This window comes from Indicator indicator, chromosome 21 (genome assembly GCF_027791375.1).
Source record: "Indicator indicator isolate 239-I01 chromosome 21, UM_Iind_1.1, whole genome shotgun sequence".
Classification (NCBI taxonomy): Eukaryota; Metazoa; Chordata; class Aves; order Piciformes; family Indicatoridae; genus Indicator; species Indicator indicator.
The window spans coordinates 13,207,481-13,225,354 of record NC_072030.1 but is presented as its reverse complement, the minus strand read 5'-3'; the positions used below and the strand labels follow the sequence as shown (position 1 = coordinate 13,225,354).

At 48.4% G+C, this 17,874-nt stretch overlaps 3 protein-coding genes across 3 annotated transcripts; all 3 read left to right on the top strand.

Moving 5' to 3' along the window:
• The first annotated feature begins 533 nt into the window (after positions 1–533).
• Positions 534–1,469, top strand: LOC128974213 (olfactory receptor 4S2-like). Its single transcript, XM_054390764.1, has one exon. It carries the CDS (start codon positions 534–536, stop codon positions 1,467–1,469), a length of 936 nt encoding a protein of 311 aa, XP_054246739.1.
• A 4,200-nt stretch (positions 1,470–5,669) lies between these two features.
• Positions 5,670–8,830, top strand: LOC128974212 (olfactory receptor 1509-like). Its single transcript, XM_054390763.1, has 2 exons — positions 5,670–6,571; positions 8,764–8,830. Exons 1-2 carry the CDS (start codon positions 5,670–5,672, stop codon positions 8,828–8,830), a joined length of 969 nt encoding a protein of 322 aa, XP_054246738.1.
• Positions 8,831–16,438: 7,608 nt separating this feature from the next.
• LOC128974211 (olfactory receptor 5V1-like) lies at positions 16,439–17,434 on the top strand. The gene has a single exon (XM_054390762.1). The coding sequence runs from the start codon at positions 16,439–16,441 to the stop codon at positions 17,432–17,434; it is 996 nt and encodes a 331-aa protein (XP_054246737.1).
• Positions 17,435–17,874: the final 440 nt, after the last annotated feature.

Below are 17,874 nucleotides of genomic sequence, written 5' to 3'. Positions count from 1 at the left end.
CATCCCAATGGCCAATCTCTCTGCCTGTGAAGAACTTCCTTCTAAGCCTAAACCTCCCCCTGCACAGCTTGAGACTGTGTCCTCCTGTTCTGTTGCTGGTTGCCTGGGAGAAGAGCCCAACCTTCACCTGGCTACAACCTCCCCTCAGGTAGTTGTAGAGAGCAAGAAGGTCTTCCCTGAGCCTCCTCTTCTCCAGACTAAACACCCCCAGCTCCCTCAGCCTCTCCTCATAGAGATTGTGCTCCAGACCCCTCCCCAGCCTTGTGCTCAGACCCTTCCCCAGCTTTGTTGCCCTCCTCTGTGTCCACCACAGAGTGGACCTGTCTCAGTGTGGTAATAGGCATGGCTGAAGTTCATGCAAGGAGACCTGAAAGACAACAAAATGCCTACTTCATAATCTTGCCATTAATCCTATTGATTTCTTACTTCTGACAAAGAATTCATTTGAAATGATGCAGAGACCTGAGGAATCATTTGTCTTTGTTTTCCCATGTGCCTAGGCTGGACACAGTACCACCACCCCACCCAGGAACATGGAGAACAGGACCAGTGTGAAGGAATTCATTCTTCTGGGCCTCTCAGTGAGCCAAGGGGCGCAGAAAATGTGTTTTGTGATGTTCCTGCTCTTTTACCTGATGATTGTGGCAGGAAACCTGCTCATTGTGAGCACTGTAACTAGCAGCCAGCACCTCACCTCCCCCATGTATTTCTTCCTGGGCTACCTGTCCTTTGTGGACATCTGCTACTCCTCTGTCACAGCTCCCAAAATGATTGCTGACCTCCTTGCTGAAAACAAAACCATCTCTTTCGTGGGCTGCATAGCCCAGCTCTTTGGGGTGCATTTCTTTGGCTGCACAGAGATCTTCCTCCTCACGGTGATGGCCTACGATCGCTACCTTGCCATCTGCAGACCTCTCCACTACACCACCCTCATGACCAGGCGCCTGTGCGGCCAGATGGTGCTCAGCTCGTGGGTAGGAGGCTTCCTGCACTCCCTAGCTCAGACTCTTCTGACCACTCAGCTCCCCTTCTGTGGCCCTAACACAATTGACCACTACTTCTGTGATGTGCACCCCCTGCTGCAGCTGGCCTGTGCTGACACCTACGCTGTGGGCGTCATGGTGGTTGCCAACAGCGGGATGATCGCTCTGAGTTGTTTCCTCATCCTGGTCATGTCCTATGCTGTCATCCTGGTTTCCTTGAGAAGTCAAACCTCTGAAGGGTGGCACAAGGCCCTCTCCACCTGTGGGTCCCACATCACGGTGGTGGTCCTGTTCTTTGGGCCATGCACCTTCGTCTACATCCGTCCCTCCAGCGATCTGTCAGAGGACAAGAGCATGGCAGTGTTCTACACCATCATCACCCCCATGCTGAACCCACTCATCTACACCCTGAGAAACCAGGAGGTGAAGAGTGCCATGAGAAAACTGTGGTGCAGGAAAGTGGGAAGTGAAAACAGAAAGGTGTAGAACTGTGGCAGCTGAGCAGTGAGGTGCTCTAGCTGGACAACGCTTTCAGTGCTCTTGCTTGTTTGTATTTAAACACTGCTGTTTCAGTACTCAGCACCTCATTGTTCCCCATGTCCTGTGCTTCTGCGGTGTGCTTTGCTTTCAGTACTCCTGCCACAGTTGCCCCAAGCTCTGAGAGATGATTGTTGTTGTAGATGCTCTTTATTGCAGAATGAGAAATGCAGATGGAGAGCCAGGCTGCTCTTCTCAGCCATGGTGGGTTTCAGTGCTGGCAGAGGCATGGGTTGATTTCACAACATCTAAGCAGCAACTTGCAGCTAAGAAGTTCTGATGAAACCACCTAACTTGGTCAGAGGAGGTCATGAGAGGAGCAAGAGCAAGCAAGCTCTTGGAGACTGGCAAATATGAACTGTGTATGTTTTCTGCTGTTGTTCCTTTGTTTTGTTCAAGCATGACCGAAGTCCCACCTTAGAAAACAGACATTTCCTGTGAGGGACTCCTCTGAGGTCCATTTTCTGAATAAGATCCCTCTCAATTACAGATTTTTCAGCCTTTGTTTCAGTTGGTGGCTTCTCCTGAGCCATTTCCAGCATGGAAAGACAAAAACGTCCCTAGGATCTCCTGACTCTGGGCAATGATTTTCTACTGCCTGTGGTCAAGGCACAGATTTTCTATCTTGTCTTGGCACAAATGTTTTGGGAAAGAAAGCAGAGGACCAGGATGTCCTTAAAACAGTTGACAGCTCATGGAAATACAGCAATAGATTCTTGCTACTTTACAATGGTAATAAAATGAAGGTAAAACATCATTACTTGTCCACACAATATTTATAATTTCTCCACATTTCCAGACAGAATGGGAAGAGAAAGAGGTACTGATGACCAACAGAAGAGGGAAGGGTTTCTTCCCTGCTGCTAGGTCACAAAACCAGTTGTGTAGTCACCAAGATTTCCTATCTAGATGTTCAAGTTCCTCCTCACTGGAAGCAGCTATTCCTTCCATCTCTTGAAGATGCAGCAGGAATGGTTCTAAAGTCCTGTAATCACATTTCCTCTTTTTCTAGACTTCATGCTTTCAGAGACTAATCTCCAAGCTTCAAAGCTCAGGCCATGAGTTTGGTTGACCTTGGCTAGCTGCTGGACACCCACCCAGCCCTTCTCATTCACCCTTCTCCACAGGAAGGGGAGAAAATGAGATAAAAGAGCTTGTGGGCTGAGATAAAGCCAAGAGGATCTCTTATCAACTAACAGAACAATCAGTTCAAGCTGATTTGAACTTGAGTCATAGTTCTCAGTGGCATACCACCACTGATAACTTGTAGGTCTGCCCAGACCTTCCTTTCCCTTAGGGAAACATTAGTTTAGCTCTCACCCTGATGAGGCATTGATCAAGTCTGCCCTGGAAGGACTGCAGTTTCCCACCAATGCTACTGTGTCCTAGCCCTCCATCTTCTCTGGTCTCAAGAACTGTCTCAGTGTTGGCTCAGTGCAAGGGACAGATCTGTTCAGTATCTTGATCAATGATTTGGCTGAGGGGATCGAGTGAACCCTCAGGAAGTTGGCACACATCAGGTTGGGCTGAGGGAGGGCTGGGAGGCTCTGCAGAGGGATCTGGACAAGATGAGTCTATGAACACTCCAGGGTGGAGGAAGAGTGGCTGGAAACTGCCCTGCAGAAAAGGACCTGGGAGGGTTGGTGACAGCAGCTGGAGATGAGCCAGGGGGTCACCAGCATCCTGACCTCGATCAGCAAGAGTGTGGCCAGCAGGAGCAGGGCAGGGATTGTCCCCCTGGCCTGGGCACTGCTGAGGCCACACCTGGAATCCTGAGTTCGAGTTTTGAGTCCTTTTTTCCAGGACATTGAGAGGCTGGAGAGGGTCTGGAGAAGGACAAGGAATCAGCTGAAGGGTCTAGAACACATCTTGGGAGGAGCAGCTGAGGGAGCTGGGGGTGTTGAGCCTGGAGAGAAGGAGGCTGAGGGGAGACCTTCTGGCTCTCTGCAACTCCCTGACAGGAGGTGTGGGTTGGTCTCTTCTGCCAAGGAACAAGTGACAGGACAAGAGGGAATGTTCTCAAGTTGCTCCAGGGGAGATTTAGGCTGGACAATTTCTTGCCCTTGAGGGTTGTCAAGGCCTGTCCCAGGCTGCCCAGGGCAGTGGTGGAGTCCCCATCCCTGGAGGGGTTTCAAAGCTATGGAGCTGTGGTGCTGAGGGCCATGGGTTGGTGGTGCCCTGGCAGCACTGGGTTAAGGGTTGGTCTCCATGATCTCAAAGGTCTCTTCCAACCCAAACTGTTCTGTGATGGCAATGTGGCACTCACTCTGGAGTACAACCCTGTATTTATATTTTTATTACAAGAGGTTTGGGTTGTCCTACAAATGGCTTTTGGAGGCTGAGAAGTGCATGGTGTCTTATCCTTTCTTTATCAAGCTTCAAGATTCCATATAGAGAAGGTCACAGAGCAAGTTGTTGTGCTGTGGCACACCAAGGGACTCAACTACCAGATCTGTTTAATAAAGCCCTTGGGGTGGTTGCTTGGAGTTGGTTAATGGCACAGGTCTCAGAGGTCCAGCTCCACCAGTGGAAAACTACCTTTTGCCTGTGTTTAGCACCCAGTATGCTCCAGAAGTATGTATATGCTGGGCTGGGCTGGGCTGGGGTGACTTTAGGGAGAAGGAAGATGGGGGCAACACAGAGGTCAGTTCAGGAAGCCTTCGAGATGTTGCCTTGTTGGATCTTTCTGTCTAAATGTCAGATGGAAAATTGATTCCATCACTGTGAAATTTGCCTGTAACCTGTCAGGATAAGAAGCATCACTTGGAAACCTCCTGAAACAATGCTCTATGCAAGAAGAAACTCAAACAAAACCAAGGGTTTGGAATCTATAAGCAGGAGGAAGGAGAGTGGACCAGTGCCCTGACCTATCAGATGAATAACCTGAAACAGATTTGGAATGTCCTCAGACAGCAAATACCAAGGAGTTCAGACTTGAAAGTTTGTGTGGTACCAACATTTAGTGCCTGGGTGACCATTTGTTTCCCCTTCTTTGCTTGTGGTCTTCATATCAGCCATGGGACATGTGAAAGTCAGTGAGAAATGCTTGGGTCATCCACTGAAGATACACAGAGAAAATTAAGTACTCCTGTGGTGATCTGGTCATTTGGATCCTTCAAGGCAGCTTCATGGGTGCATGGTAGACATCTAGCATGGGGCAGACATCTGCTCTCCATTTATGTTGAAGAAGAGATGAACTATCTTCTGTGAAGGAGTCAGCTCACTGCAGAGGATGATCTGGAAGTCAAGCCTTTAAGGTGTTTATTCCTCCTTGCTGACTACATGGAGCCAGAGCTGTTAGGCTCAACCTGTGATGCCCTTTCTGCAGGTCTCTGCCTAGCACAACATCAGGGATCACTGTAGACAGTTGACCCTCTCTGCAGCTGTGCCAGCTCTGGAAGATCACCAAGCCCTTGGGAGAAGCAGAGGAAAAAGTGGGATCAGTCCTGAACTCATGCTGTGATTTGCAGCTCTACTTTTGGAATGATGCATGAAGCAAGCCTGTTTGATGGGAAAGAGAAACAGACTTTGAGGACCACCAGAGAGCATATCAGCCATACAGCATAGACAGGGGGCTTGGCCATGGTGAGCATTCACTTCCATCACGGCACTTTGAACTGTCTCCAAGCAAAAGGACACTGCAGCATTTTTCCAGCATTCCTGGCTGTTCTCCTGTAAGTAGGATGTGATTCCTCCCAGACAGAAACAGAGCACATGCTTTGGCAAACCAACTACAATGCAGACAAACAGTGGACAGTGTGAGTCCAGGGGTGAGGGTCAGAAACCTGGCAAGGGACTGGGAAAGCAGGGGAAGAGAGAGGTGGACAGTGCTCTTTGCAAACACTGCTCACCAGGATGCAGGATGTGATGTTGTGCTTTCTGGAGCAGGCAGAAGAGCAGTAAATGCTTCTTGCCCTCATCATTCTTGGAGCTGTAGCACATCCCCTGCTCTTCCTGGTCAGCCCTGCTCATCATTCCTGGAGCTGTAGCACACCCCCTGCTCTTCCTGGTCAGCCCTGCTCATCATTCCTGGAGCTGTAGCACACCCCCTGCTCTTCCTGGTCAGCCCTGCTCATCACTCTTGGAGCTGTAGCACATCCCCTGCTCTTCCTGGTCAGCCTTGGTCACCACCACACTTGAGGTGTGATCATGGCATTGGGAAACTTCTCCCGGGTGACTGAATTCATCCTCCTGGGACTTTCTGATAGAAGGGAGCTGCAAGTCCTGTTCTTCACCTTCTTCTTACTGACCTATGTCCTGGTTCTGCTGGGTAACATTCTCATCATTGTGACAGTCAGGACTGACCCCAAGCTGTCCTCACCTATGTACTTTCTCCTCTGCAATTTGTCCTTCGTAGATATCTGCTGCACCTCTGTCATCTCTCCCAGGATGCTGGTGGACCTGCTCACCCAGAGGAAGACCATTGTGTTTGAAGCCTGCATAGCTCAGCTGTTTTTCCTGCACTTCACTGGAGCATCAGAGATGTTCCTCCTGACCGTGATGGCCTACGACCGCTACGCTGCCATCTGCAAGCCCCTGCACTACACAACCATCATGAGCAGGAAGGTGTGCTGGGCCCTGGTGTCTGCTTGCTGGGCAGGAGGCTTCCTCCACTCCATTGTCCATATACTGCTCACAGTCCAGCTCCCTTTCTGTGGCCCTAACACGATCAACAGCTACTTCTGTGACGTGCCTCTTGTCATTCAGCTGGCCTGCACAGACCTCTCTGGCACTGAGTGGCTCATGGCTTCCAATAGTGGCTTAATATCCCTGGTGTGCTTCCTGGTGCTGGTCACATCTTACATCCTCATCCTGGTCACAGTCAGGGTTCGCTTCACTGAGGGATACTGGAAGGTGCTCTCCACCTGTGGGTCACACTTGGTGGCAGTCACCCTCTTCTTTGGACCCTGCATCCTCATCTACCTCCAGCCCTTTTCTGCCTTCTCCTCCAACAAGAACATCTGTATGTCCTACACTGTCTTCTCCCCAATGATGAACCCCCTCATCTATACCTTGAGGAATAAAGAGGTGAAGGCATCCATGTGGAAGCTGTGGAAGCACTGTAGAATCTCCTGAGCCAAGCTGGTCTGGGATGTGTGGCTGGAAAGCTGTGACTTGGAGAGGGACCTGGGGGTATTGGTTGACAGCCGACTGAACATGAGCCAGCAGTGTGCCCAGGAGGCAAAGAAAGCCAATGGCATCCTGGCTTGTATTAGAATCACAGAACCACAGAATGTTTTGGGTTGGAAGGGGTCTCCAAAGGTCATCCAGTCCAACCCCTCTGCAGTGAGCAGGGACATCCTCAACTAGATCAGGTTGCCCAGAGTCCTCTTGAGCCTCACCTTGAATATCTCCAGGAATGAGGCCCCAACAACCTCCCTGGCAACCTGTTCCAGTGTTCCACTACCCTCATGGTACAGAACTTGTTCCTGACATCCAAACAGGGTGGCCAGCAGGGGCAGGGAGGTGATCTTTCCCCTGTGCTCAGCACTGGTGAGGCCACATCTCAAGTACTGTGTCCAGTTCTGAGCCACTCACTACAAGAAGGATATTGAGGCTGTTCAGTCTGGAGCAGACTGAGAGGGGATCTCATTAATGTCTATAAATATCTGAAGGGTGGGTGTCAAGAAGAAAGGGCCAGCCTCTTTTCACTGATAGGACAAAGGGCACTGGGCATGAACTGGAACCCAAGAAGTTTCACCTCAACATGAGGAGAAACTTCTTTACTGTGAGGGTGCTGGAGCCCTAGAGCAGGCTGTGGAACCTCCAAGAGAGGTTGTGGAACCTCCTTCTCTGGAGACTTTTGAGACCCATCTGGATTCCTGAGTGACCTGTCCTAGGTGACCCTGCTTTGGCAGGGGGGGTTGGACTCCGTGATCTTCTGAGGTCTTTTCCAATCCCTAACCCTGTATGGTTCTGTGATTACAGTCTATGAATTCTAGAATAGTCTTCTTCCAGTGTTGGTCATCACAGTTTCTTGTACAAATAAAAAGTAGCTCCAAAAAGGATTGAGTGGAACTGTAATGTGTCTGTGCAGACATCAGGAGATCAAAGGTCTATAGGGAAATCTCTTGAGTGACCCAGTCCTTACTAGAAGGACTTACAAGCAGTTACACAGCAGCTTCTGCTTGGGCCATACAAGATCTGCTGAATCGCAGCCCAAGGTTGTTTCCCAACTTGGGAAGGAGCAGCTCTGCTGTGGTGCAATCTGCTGGCCTGGCAGAACAAGGCAGCAGCTGGGACAGGAGGTGTAGCTGCTGTCAAGAAAGGAGAATGGGGAAATAGGAAATGGCTCTTTCACCACTGGTTTCCAAAACCTTAGGGCACAAATTTCATCCTCAGCAGTGAGACTGCTGGTTTCCCTGCCACAAGAAGCAAGAGTGACTCAGGTTTGGTTGGGGATTTTTGGGCTGAGTGTGGATTATGTGTCTTACCTGAGCCCAGCAGGGCAGCACGGCTGCACCTGACACGATCCCTTTTTCAAGTTCATCCTGGTCTGAGATAGAACAGAACCAGTTCTGGTCAGTGATCTGACTTTTCAGGTCAGTCTCTGCTCACTGAGGCACTGAAATGTGCTGAAATTACTAGACAGTGTTTTACTGCACAAAATCTTCCAGAGCTTCTGGTGTTGTAGAGCATTAACACCTCCACTGAAGATACTGGGGGAAAACACTCCTGGTATGAAGCCTAAAACCCAAATCACAGAATCTTTTGGTTGGAAGAGACCTTTTAAGATCATCAAGTCCAACCCTTAACCCAGCAGTGCCAGGGCACTACCAAACCACGTCCCTCAGCACCACATCTCCATAGATTGAAACCCCCTCCAGGAATGGGGACTCCACCACTGCCCTGAGCAGCCCAGGTCAGGCCCTGACAGCCCTTTGGGGGAAGAACTTACTTTTTCCCTAACATCCAAGCTACACCTTCCCTGGAGCAACTTGAGGCCATTTCCTCTTGTCCTGTCACTTGTTCCTTGTGAAGACAGACCAACCCCAACCTGGCTCGAGCCTCCTTTCAGGAAGTAGGAGAGAGCCAGAAGGTCTCCCCTCAGCCTCCTTTTCTGCATGCTGAACACTCCCAGTTCTCCCAGCTGCTCCTCACAAGACTGATGCTCACAATAGTGTAAGCACAGGGATGGAAGCAGGTGGAGAAGCCTTCAACTGCTGTAATCAATCCAAGTCCAATCAGAGCCCCTGGTCCTGTTCTTCAGCTGGTGTTAATTTGACCTGCTTCATTTGTTCAGCAGGTATAAATCAGAGGCATCAGCAGAGCAGAGCTCTTCTAAGCTGCTGGAGGAGGCTTCTGTCTGAGAGAAGCAGGAGGTGTTTCCAGGAAGAGGTCAGAGCTGCTGGCAGAAGATTAGACTGTAAGTGAGCAATGTCACAGTGATGGCACTTGGAATGCTGCTTCACAGCTACTGCAAACTGGCAGCAGATCTTTGGTCAGCTCAGGGACCTGTTTCCAATGCAAGCAGCTCACACCTCCCTTGGCTTGGTTGCTCAAAAAGTCTGTGGGGTCTAGCAGCTTGGGTTAACTTAAAGCTGTTGCTTCAGGTTCAGTAGGTTTGGAATTGGGCTGGGTGGCCCTGTGTGTTTTTCTAGGTGGGTACAAGAAAGCAGCAGGATCAGGGGAGGCTGGGATGGGAGAGAATCCTGCTTTGAGAGGCAGGAGGACTGTGTGTTTCTGTGGCAGTTATTCATGAACCTACTCACAAACCCAGGCTGAGCTAGTTATGGGCTATTTAATTACAGACTCTCAAAATTATGTGGGTTGGAAAGGACCTCCTAGGATCACTCAGTCCAACTCTTCTGCTAAAGCAGAGTCACCCAGAGCAGGTTGCCCAGGATCAAATCCAAGTGGGTTTGTAATCTCTCCAGAGAAGACCCCACAGTTTCTGTGGGCAGTCTGGTCCAAGGCTCAGGCATCCTTACAGCAAAGAATTTTCTCCTTGTGTTTAGGTGGGATTGGGAATTAGTTTTAAGCTTTCCTTTGTAGTGTCAGTCCTGTTATCTGTATCCTCACAGTGAAATTAGCCTGTGAAGTGCTTGTTGGCCTCCCAAAAAAACACAGGGGCTTGCCACATCCACTCTGAAGTGTTTCTCAGTGCTGGCTTCACTTTGTGCTGAACCTCCCACTGGATGCTGCAGCAGGAGTAATAAATCCAGGAATGTCTTTTAAAAGAGGAAGAACTATGGACAAATGCAAAAGAGGGGAAAAAATGTCAAACTGAAGTGTTTGAGGATGAAATAATTCTGTACTTATGTCTGTCAGGCCGGTTTTTAAAGCATACAAGATTTAGCTGAAAATAATTGGGAATGTAGATCTCTTCCAGGAATGGTTCATGGGAAAGATGTCCCCACATCTTCATGGGGGTGAGGGCAGATTGAAATAGCAGAGGTGTCTGAGCTGGACTTTGGGGACAAATCAGGGGATGGCAATGGTGTTGAGCCTAGGTGCAGAACCATTCCTCTGTGCAAACTAAGGGCATGTCTGCTGAGTTTATCATGGTGGTTTCTGGTCACTTTGCTGTCTCTTACTGCCTGTAATGAGGTCTTCTACACCCCCAGCTTGGGCTAGAGCTCTTCCTGGCACTGCCAGCACTCGCAGCCTGCAGAGCCCAGTCCAGTCCTGCAGCTGCTTGACCACATTCTGCCCTCAAGTGCACTTCCTGCTTCAGTAACCTCCTTCTATTGCCACCCTCTATTTATAGATTCACAGAATGGTTTGGCTGGAAAAGACCTCTAAGGTAAAGTCCAACCCTTAACCCAGCACTGCAAAGTCACCACTAAACCTTGTCCCTCAGCACCACATCTCCACAGCTTTAAAACCCCTCCAGGCACGAAGATTCCACCACTGCCCTGGGCAGCCTGGGCCAGGCTCTGACACCCCAGTCCCCTGCTGTCTTGGGGGTCATGGCCATTTTTTTGCCATTGGCAATCTGCTGCCCAAAGCAACCTTGCCTGCTCCAACACCCCAGAAAAGGTGGCAAAGAGACCGCAGTAGGCAGGATCAACATTCTGGGCACAATGAGAGACCCTTTGGGTGCTGTCAGAGTGGGGTTTTGAAAAGTTGGTGACCATGCTGAGTGACTTTTCTCCTTGACAGTGTTTCAGAGTGGTTCAGTTTGGATCTCTGAGGGAATTCAAGGCTCAGTCTTGTCTCCAGCCTGCTCCATGGTAACAAGGCTGTGGAGCAAGACCCCATGGACCTTAAAACTAGAAAGGACCTCATGTGGGACTCATTGTCTCACTTTATTTGTTTTACTGGGAAAGCTTTTCTCTTATGAGGTAATCTATCTGACAGCCTGTGTCAGTGATGGACGTTTTTGCCCAACACAGGATTTCTCAACTGCCATTTTTTTAACTGCTCATCGTTATGGGATGTCCCATGAAGAAGAAATCTTTGTGGTGGGGAGGTGGAAAGGAAGGAGTGTGCCAGATGTATGCACCAGGCTGGTAATGGTTAGTAAATGACAAAATTTCTGTCTGATAATAAGACCTCATCAGAACCAGTGCTGAATTTCAGCTTTTTCTGTCTTTGTTCTACCTCTAAGGACATAAACACACACACACACACACACACACACACACAAAAAAAAAATAGAGTATCTGGGAAGTTGCCCAGTAGAGGGTGTAGATCAACAGCAGGCTGAATATGAGCCACTAGTGTGCTCAAGTGGCCAAGAAGGTTACCAGGATCCTGGCCTGGACCAGCAAGGGTGTGACCAGCAGGATCAGGGAAGTGATTTTTCTCCTGTTCTGGGCACTGCTGAGGTCACACCTTCAGTACAGTGTTCAGTTTTGGGCCTCTCACTATAAAAAAAAAGACCTTGAGGGGCTGGAGTGGGTCCAGAGAAGGGTGGTGAAGGGTCTGGAGAACAGGGCTGGTGAGGAGCAGCTGAGGGACCTGGGGTTGTTCAGTCTGGAGAAAAGGAGGCTGAGGGGAGACCTTGTGAGTCTCTACAACACCCTGAAAGGAGGCTGGAGCTAGGTGGAGGTTGGTCTCTTCTCCCTAGTAAGAAGGGATGGGATGAGAGGAAATGGCTTCAAGTTGCACCAGGGGAGCTTTAGGTTGGATGTTAGATGAAATTTCACTGAAAGGGTTCTCCAACACAGGGGTAGGGTGCCCAGAGTGGTTGAATCCACATCTCTGGAGGTGTTTAAGGGAGACAGAGATGTGCTGAAGGATGTGGTTTAGCACCAGACTTGGGAAAAGCTGGATAGTGTTTGGACTCAACGACCTTAAAGGTTTTTTTCCAGGCTGGCTGGTTCCATGTCCACACCGACCTCGCTATCTCCTTTGCTTTTTTCCATGCAGACCATTTCACGCATTGATGTGAAATGGTCACTCTGATTTTTGACAAGGAAGCCAAACACAAATCCCTTGTGGTTCTTGGGAGGCTGTGCCTCAAGACAAGCAATTTCCTACAACCGATTTGTCTCTCCAGCAAACCGCTTGGGACAATTGTAACAAGGCCTCAGTAGATGCTGTTAAAAAGTTGGTGTCTGACAAACTGCAACAGTGCAAGTTGGCAGGAGAGTTTGTAAAGGGTGTGTAAATTGGCTCCACTGTGCATCATTAACATCTCATTCTTTCTCTCCTAGAAATTAGCAGCTCTCTGGGCTTCCACTCAGGTGTAATCATCTGCCCTAATCTAGAAAGTGTTGGAATTACCTCAAAGGGAAAAAAAATATTTTGAAAACTGGTTAGGGTCTCCACAATGTTTTGGTTAAGGCCCAAGAAACCTAAGGAGGTCTTGGTCTAACCAATTTTATTTAAAGGCTGTGGGTAAAGCAGCAAACTGTTGAGGGGTACAGCTTTAAAACTGCTTGGCTGGGGCTGGTTTCAAACACTGGGTGTCCAGTGACATGCTGTGGCCTAATGAATTTGGTCTTCACAACAAAAGCTCAGCTCAGAAATGGTTCTTGAAACATAAGGCAAGCCCAGAGCTGCCCTAGTACAGTTTCCACTGTACTCTGTGTATCAGCAACCCAGGGGTACGGGATAGCAGCACTGGAGGGATTTACACCATCTAGGTATCTCCAGACTGCTTTGAGGTATTACAAGATGAGGAATACTTGGTAAATTTCAAATTTTTTTTTTTTTTTTTTTTTTTTTACCATGAGGCAGAAAACTCTTTCTACAGGTAATACAGAATCATAGAACTAGAGAATGATTGGGCTTGGAAGAGACCTTCAAAGCTCATCTTAGTCCAAGCCCCCTGCAGTCAGCAGGGACAGCCCCGACCACAGCAGGTTGTTCAGAGCCCCACACAACCTGACCTGCAGTGGTGCCAGGGCTGGGGCAGCTCCCACCTCTCTGGGCACCCTGGGACAGGCTCTCACCACCCTCAGTGTCAACAATTTCTTCCTTCTCTCCAGTCTGAATCTCCCTCTGTTAGTTCCAAACCATCAGTCCTTGTCCTGTCACAACAGGCCCTGCTTAAAAGTCTGTCCTCAGCTTTCTTCTTTGTCCCCTTGAAGCACTTAAAGGCCACCTGAAGTTCTCCCTAGAGCCCTCTCTCCTCCAGGCTGAACAGCCCCAACTCTCTCAGCCTGGCCTCAAAGCTGAGGGTTTCCATCATTGTTGTGGCCTTCCCTGGGCTTGCTCCAACAGCTCCATGTCTCTCCTGTGCTGAACATGTCACATCTACTGGCATTTGGGCATAAGGACTATTTTTTTTTTTCTCCTGAGCAATGTTTCCTGAGACCTTTGCATGAATATGGAGAATGAAAAAGATTAAAACCTCAGCATGACAGCTGAGAAGCTTTTGGTAGCTGATGGTTTTCTTGAGAGCTTAAAGGCTGTTTGCATGTGGCATGGTCCAGAGGCATCACAAACCTGGAGGTTAGACCTTTGTAGTGTAGGGCCAACAAGGTCACAAATAAGCTCATTAAATGGAAAGCCTGATTAGATCAGATTGAAAGCCTACCTCAAATATTCTTCCTGTGTTTTTACTTCTAACAACCCAACTAAGAACATCCCTGCAAGCATACAAGATGAGGAGTTAAGAGCCAGCAGCCCAAAGTGCTGGGTGACTGCCACCTTGATGGGGCCAACACATCCCACCCCAAAAGAAGACCCTTAAGGTTGATTAGGATGTCATTTATACCTGTGAACATTAGCACTCTTTAGAAGTCTTCATTTTGGCCAGCCAGCTGCTGCCACATGTACATTAGGCAGGTGGTTCAGCAGAACGTCAAGCACTGTGAAGTACTAAGGTTGGATTATCAGCACTGGGCTTCAGACATGAGGCCTCAGATTAAAAATACCACAAAGCAAATAGTGTGGAAGGCCCCTTTCCATGACCACTATTAGAACATCACTTCTGGACTGTTGGCACTTTGAAGCCTTGAACAACAGAGAGGTTTTGCAGGAGGTATTGCCCTCTCATGGCCGTTCAGTGGGTAGCTGGCAGTGGAAGTGGCATGGAACCAGTTTAGGAAGATGGAAGGCTGCAGTTCTCGTTCTTCTCACAGCTATGGATGAGACTGATCACTTTGTTGTATCTCATTCTGCCAGGCATGCTTATTATGAAGTGATTAGGTCTGTTCTTTGTGGTGAAACTTCAGAAGAAGTAGGACATGAAAAAAAGTAGGACACAGCTGTTGGAGTGAGTCCAGAGGAGGGCCACAAAGAAGATCCAAGGGCTGGAGAACCTCTGCTATGAGGATAGGCTGAGGGAGCTGGGGTTGTCCATCATATAGAGGAGAAGACTTTGGGGTGACCTTAGAGCTGCCTTCCAATACCTGAAGGGATCCTTCAGGAAGGCTGGAGAGGGACTTTTCATAATGGTGTCTAGAGATAAGGCAAGGGGGAATGGTTTGAAGCTGAGGGAGAGCAGGGTTAGACTGCATCTTAAGAAGTTCTTCAGTATAAGCATGGTAGGACTCTGGAATAGGCTGCCCAGGGAGGCTGTGGTTGCCTCCTCCCTGGGGGTGGCCAGGCTGGATGAGGCCTTTAGCAGTGGAGTCTAGTTGAAAGGCATCGCTGACCACGGTGGGGAGGTCGGAGTAGATGATCTCTAAGGGCCCTTCCAACTTAAGCCATTCTCTGATTCTGTATCTGATGGCCCTAGGGCCAAGTGTAGAACCCAGGTATCTAGACCACACAGCTTCATTCCAGTCACCACTCTACACAACCTTGGAGGGATAGACCTGTTGCCAGTTTTATTCTGACCCAATGATTTGTAGTCAAGCAATGAGAAGTTTAATTTAAAGAACCTGGAAGACTGGACTCCTGTGGGGTGTAGAACTTTAGTAACCTGGAATGGCACCTGAGGTGGGCTGCAGGACCTGGAGAATCACAGAATGGTAAGGGTTGGAAGGGACCTCCACAGGCCACACAGGAATGCATCCAGGTGGGTTTTGAGTCTCCAGAGAAAACGACTCCACAACCTCTCTAGGCAGCCTGCTTCAGCGCTCTGTCACCTTCACAGTAAAGTTTGAGGTTGTGGTGGTTTGAAACTGTCTTTTTAATTTTTCCTTGCAAAGTTCAGAACAGAGAAAGTGAAAGAAAGTAAATAAGTCACTATTGGGTGTAAGAAAGCAAAATAATGATTGTTCTAAACACTTCCATTGGATAGATAGAAATGTTTAAGAACTATTACCCAAAACAAGGTAGGCACTCTGCACATTCTGCATTCTGCAGTGGGGGCAGTTGCTGGGCTGTCTGGCTGCTGTTTCTTCTTCTCTTCTGGCTGAAGATAACACACTGACCTTGGCAGTTAAGTTAACAACTTTCTGCTCTAACTAAACTCTGCTTCTCTGTCCAGGGGGGTCTGGGGGGGGAAGCTCCTGGGAGAGGGATGCCCCCTTTGGGAGGGTCCCCTTGGGGGGAAGCAAAGGGAGCTTGGTTGTGCTTTTCTGTTGATTGTATATATTTGTAAATGTTGTGAATTTTGTATATTTGTACATATTCATTGCATTTCATCTGCTTGTAAATACAGCTTTTCATTTGCTTCCAGACTGGGCTAGCCTGGTTATTGTCAGTGGGGGGGGGAGGAATTTCAGCTCACACCGACACAGAGGTGAAACCTCCTGTGTTCTAGCTTGTACCCACTGTTCCTTGTCTTGTCGTTGAGCACCACCCACCTTTATCTTGACACCCACCCCTCAGATATTTATAAGCGTTCATAAGATCTCCTCTCAGCCTTCTCCTCATGAGTGCCACCATCTAGTACTTGTAACTGGGAGTAGACTCCAGTATCAAACCACAGTGCTTTTAAAAAGGTCCTACAACATGGAAGCCACAGGAATCAAAGGATTCAAGGGGAGGAAACAGTTTCTCATATTTCTAGCCTCCTTTGGCAGCATTCTGAACATCTCATGTATGCAATGCAGATGACATCCAGGAAAGAAAGGCTAAAAAAAAAAAGGCTTCAGAGACATTCCTCCCCAGATACACCTACACATTTATAAAACCTCATTAAAGAAATGAGGCCAAGGTGGCACTTCTGCCAGTACCTGCAGATGTGTGAATGTTCCTGTGCTGCTAAATCAGGACTCATCGCTTCTTCACTGCCGGCTCAGGAGCTGTTAAGTCCTTGTTCTGTATTATGTGGATGTTTTAATCAGAAGTAGAAAGATTCAAAAGGGAAGTCACCTTTCCTGGAGATGCAGAGGACAACACAGTCAATGCAGTGAGTGTTTGTGTGAAGCTTCTGTTGTACTTCACCTGCATGCTCCCTGTTTAGAGATGTGATTGAAAGCACCATGTGCCTTCTGTTTCTGCTGACTGAAGTATCTTATGGTGGTTTAAGCTTTGCCTTAGGTCCCTCTCAAGCTTCTGTGTGCCAGTGCAGACTTGCACTGGTGATTTTGAACTGCAAACCAGACGTTGGATGCCATTTGGACTAAGTTGCAATTTTTCTTTCTTCCAGGTAAACCTCTGCAAGCATTTCCACAATGAAAGAGAAGATGCAGAGGGTCAACTTATCAACAGTGTCAGAATTTGTTCTTGTAGGCCTTTCTGATGCTCCCCAAGTCCGTTTTCTTCTCTTTGTGCTGTTTTTGATTATTTATTTGGCCACCATGGCAGGCAACATCATGTTCCTTACTGCCATTAGCACAGACACCCGTTTGCACAACCCCATGTACTTCTTTCTTGGCAACTTATCCCTACTGGATATCTTATGTCCCACTATCACTGTGCCAAAGATGCTGGATGTCTTGTTGCTTGAGAACAAAATTATTTCCTTCACTGGCTGCATGCTCCAGCTCTTCTTCCTCATTGATGTTGTAGGCACAGAGGTTTTCCTCTTGGCTGTGATGGCCTACGACCGTTACGTTGCCATATGTCACCCGCTGCAGTACATGAACATTGTGAGCATGAAGCTGTGTGCTCACCTAGCCATTGGCACCTGGCTAGTGGGGATTGTTAATTCCCTGTTGCACACCTCTTTGATTTTTACACTCTCTTTCTGTGGTTTTAATAAGGTTAACCAGTATTACTGTGACATTCCCCCTGTGCTGGCCCTCTCCTGCTTGCCTACCTACAGCAGGGAGCTGGTCATTCTCCTTGTCGGTGGGGTCGTCGGAGGCAGTGCCTTTGTGATCACTCTGATCTCTTATATCTGTATCCTCTTGGCCATCCTGAGCATGAGGTCTTCTGAGAGCAGGCACAAAGCTTTCTCCACTTGTGGTTCTCACTTGACAGTTGTATGCCTTTTCTATGGGACCACCATCTGCACATATGTACGACCTTCCTCCACCTACTCACCTCATCAGGACAGGATAGTTTCCATGCTGTATGAAATCCTCACCCCCCTGCTAAACCCCATAATCTACAGTCTGAGGAACAAAGAAGTCAAATGTGCCTTAAGAAGAGTAGTCAGCCAGGTAAGAACTGCTTTAACAAGACAAGAACATCTCTCTCAGTCTTTGGCATCTTCTGGAGCCCCAGTAATTGGGTAAGTACTGTGGTTTGTGACTGATCTTCTCTAAGCATAGCCATCTAAAAGATGCTGGAATCAAAGCTCCTTCTCTAGGCTCCCTTTCTAGTTGAAAGGGAGAGGTGTACACCTACATCCAGAAGGCCAACTGGAGGCACAGCATTAGGTCATTACTGCAGAAGGGGACTGCTTCAGTTGGTAATGGTTTTCTCCACTGAGCACAGAGGAAGCTCAAGTGAGAACCTCATAGACACAGATGCTGGATGCATATCTCAGAGCATGAATACTGATACTGCAACTGATACTGCAGACACATGTTAGTACAGAAGAATGTATGTCTAAGAAGCTTGCAGCACTGGGGCTTCTTTACTGACCACGTTGCTCCTGAAGAAAACATGAGCACATATGTTGTGGGAGATTAACTAGAAGGTAGATATAAAGAGTGTTTGCCAACCTAAACAA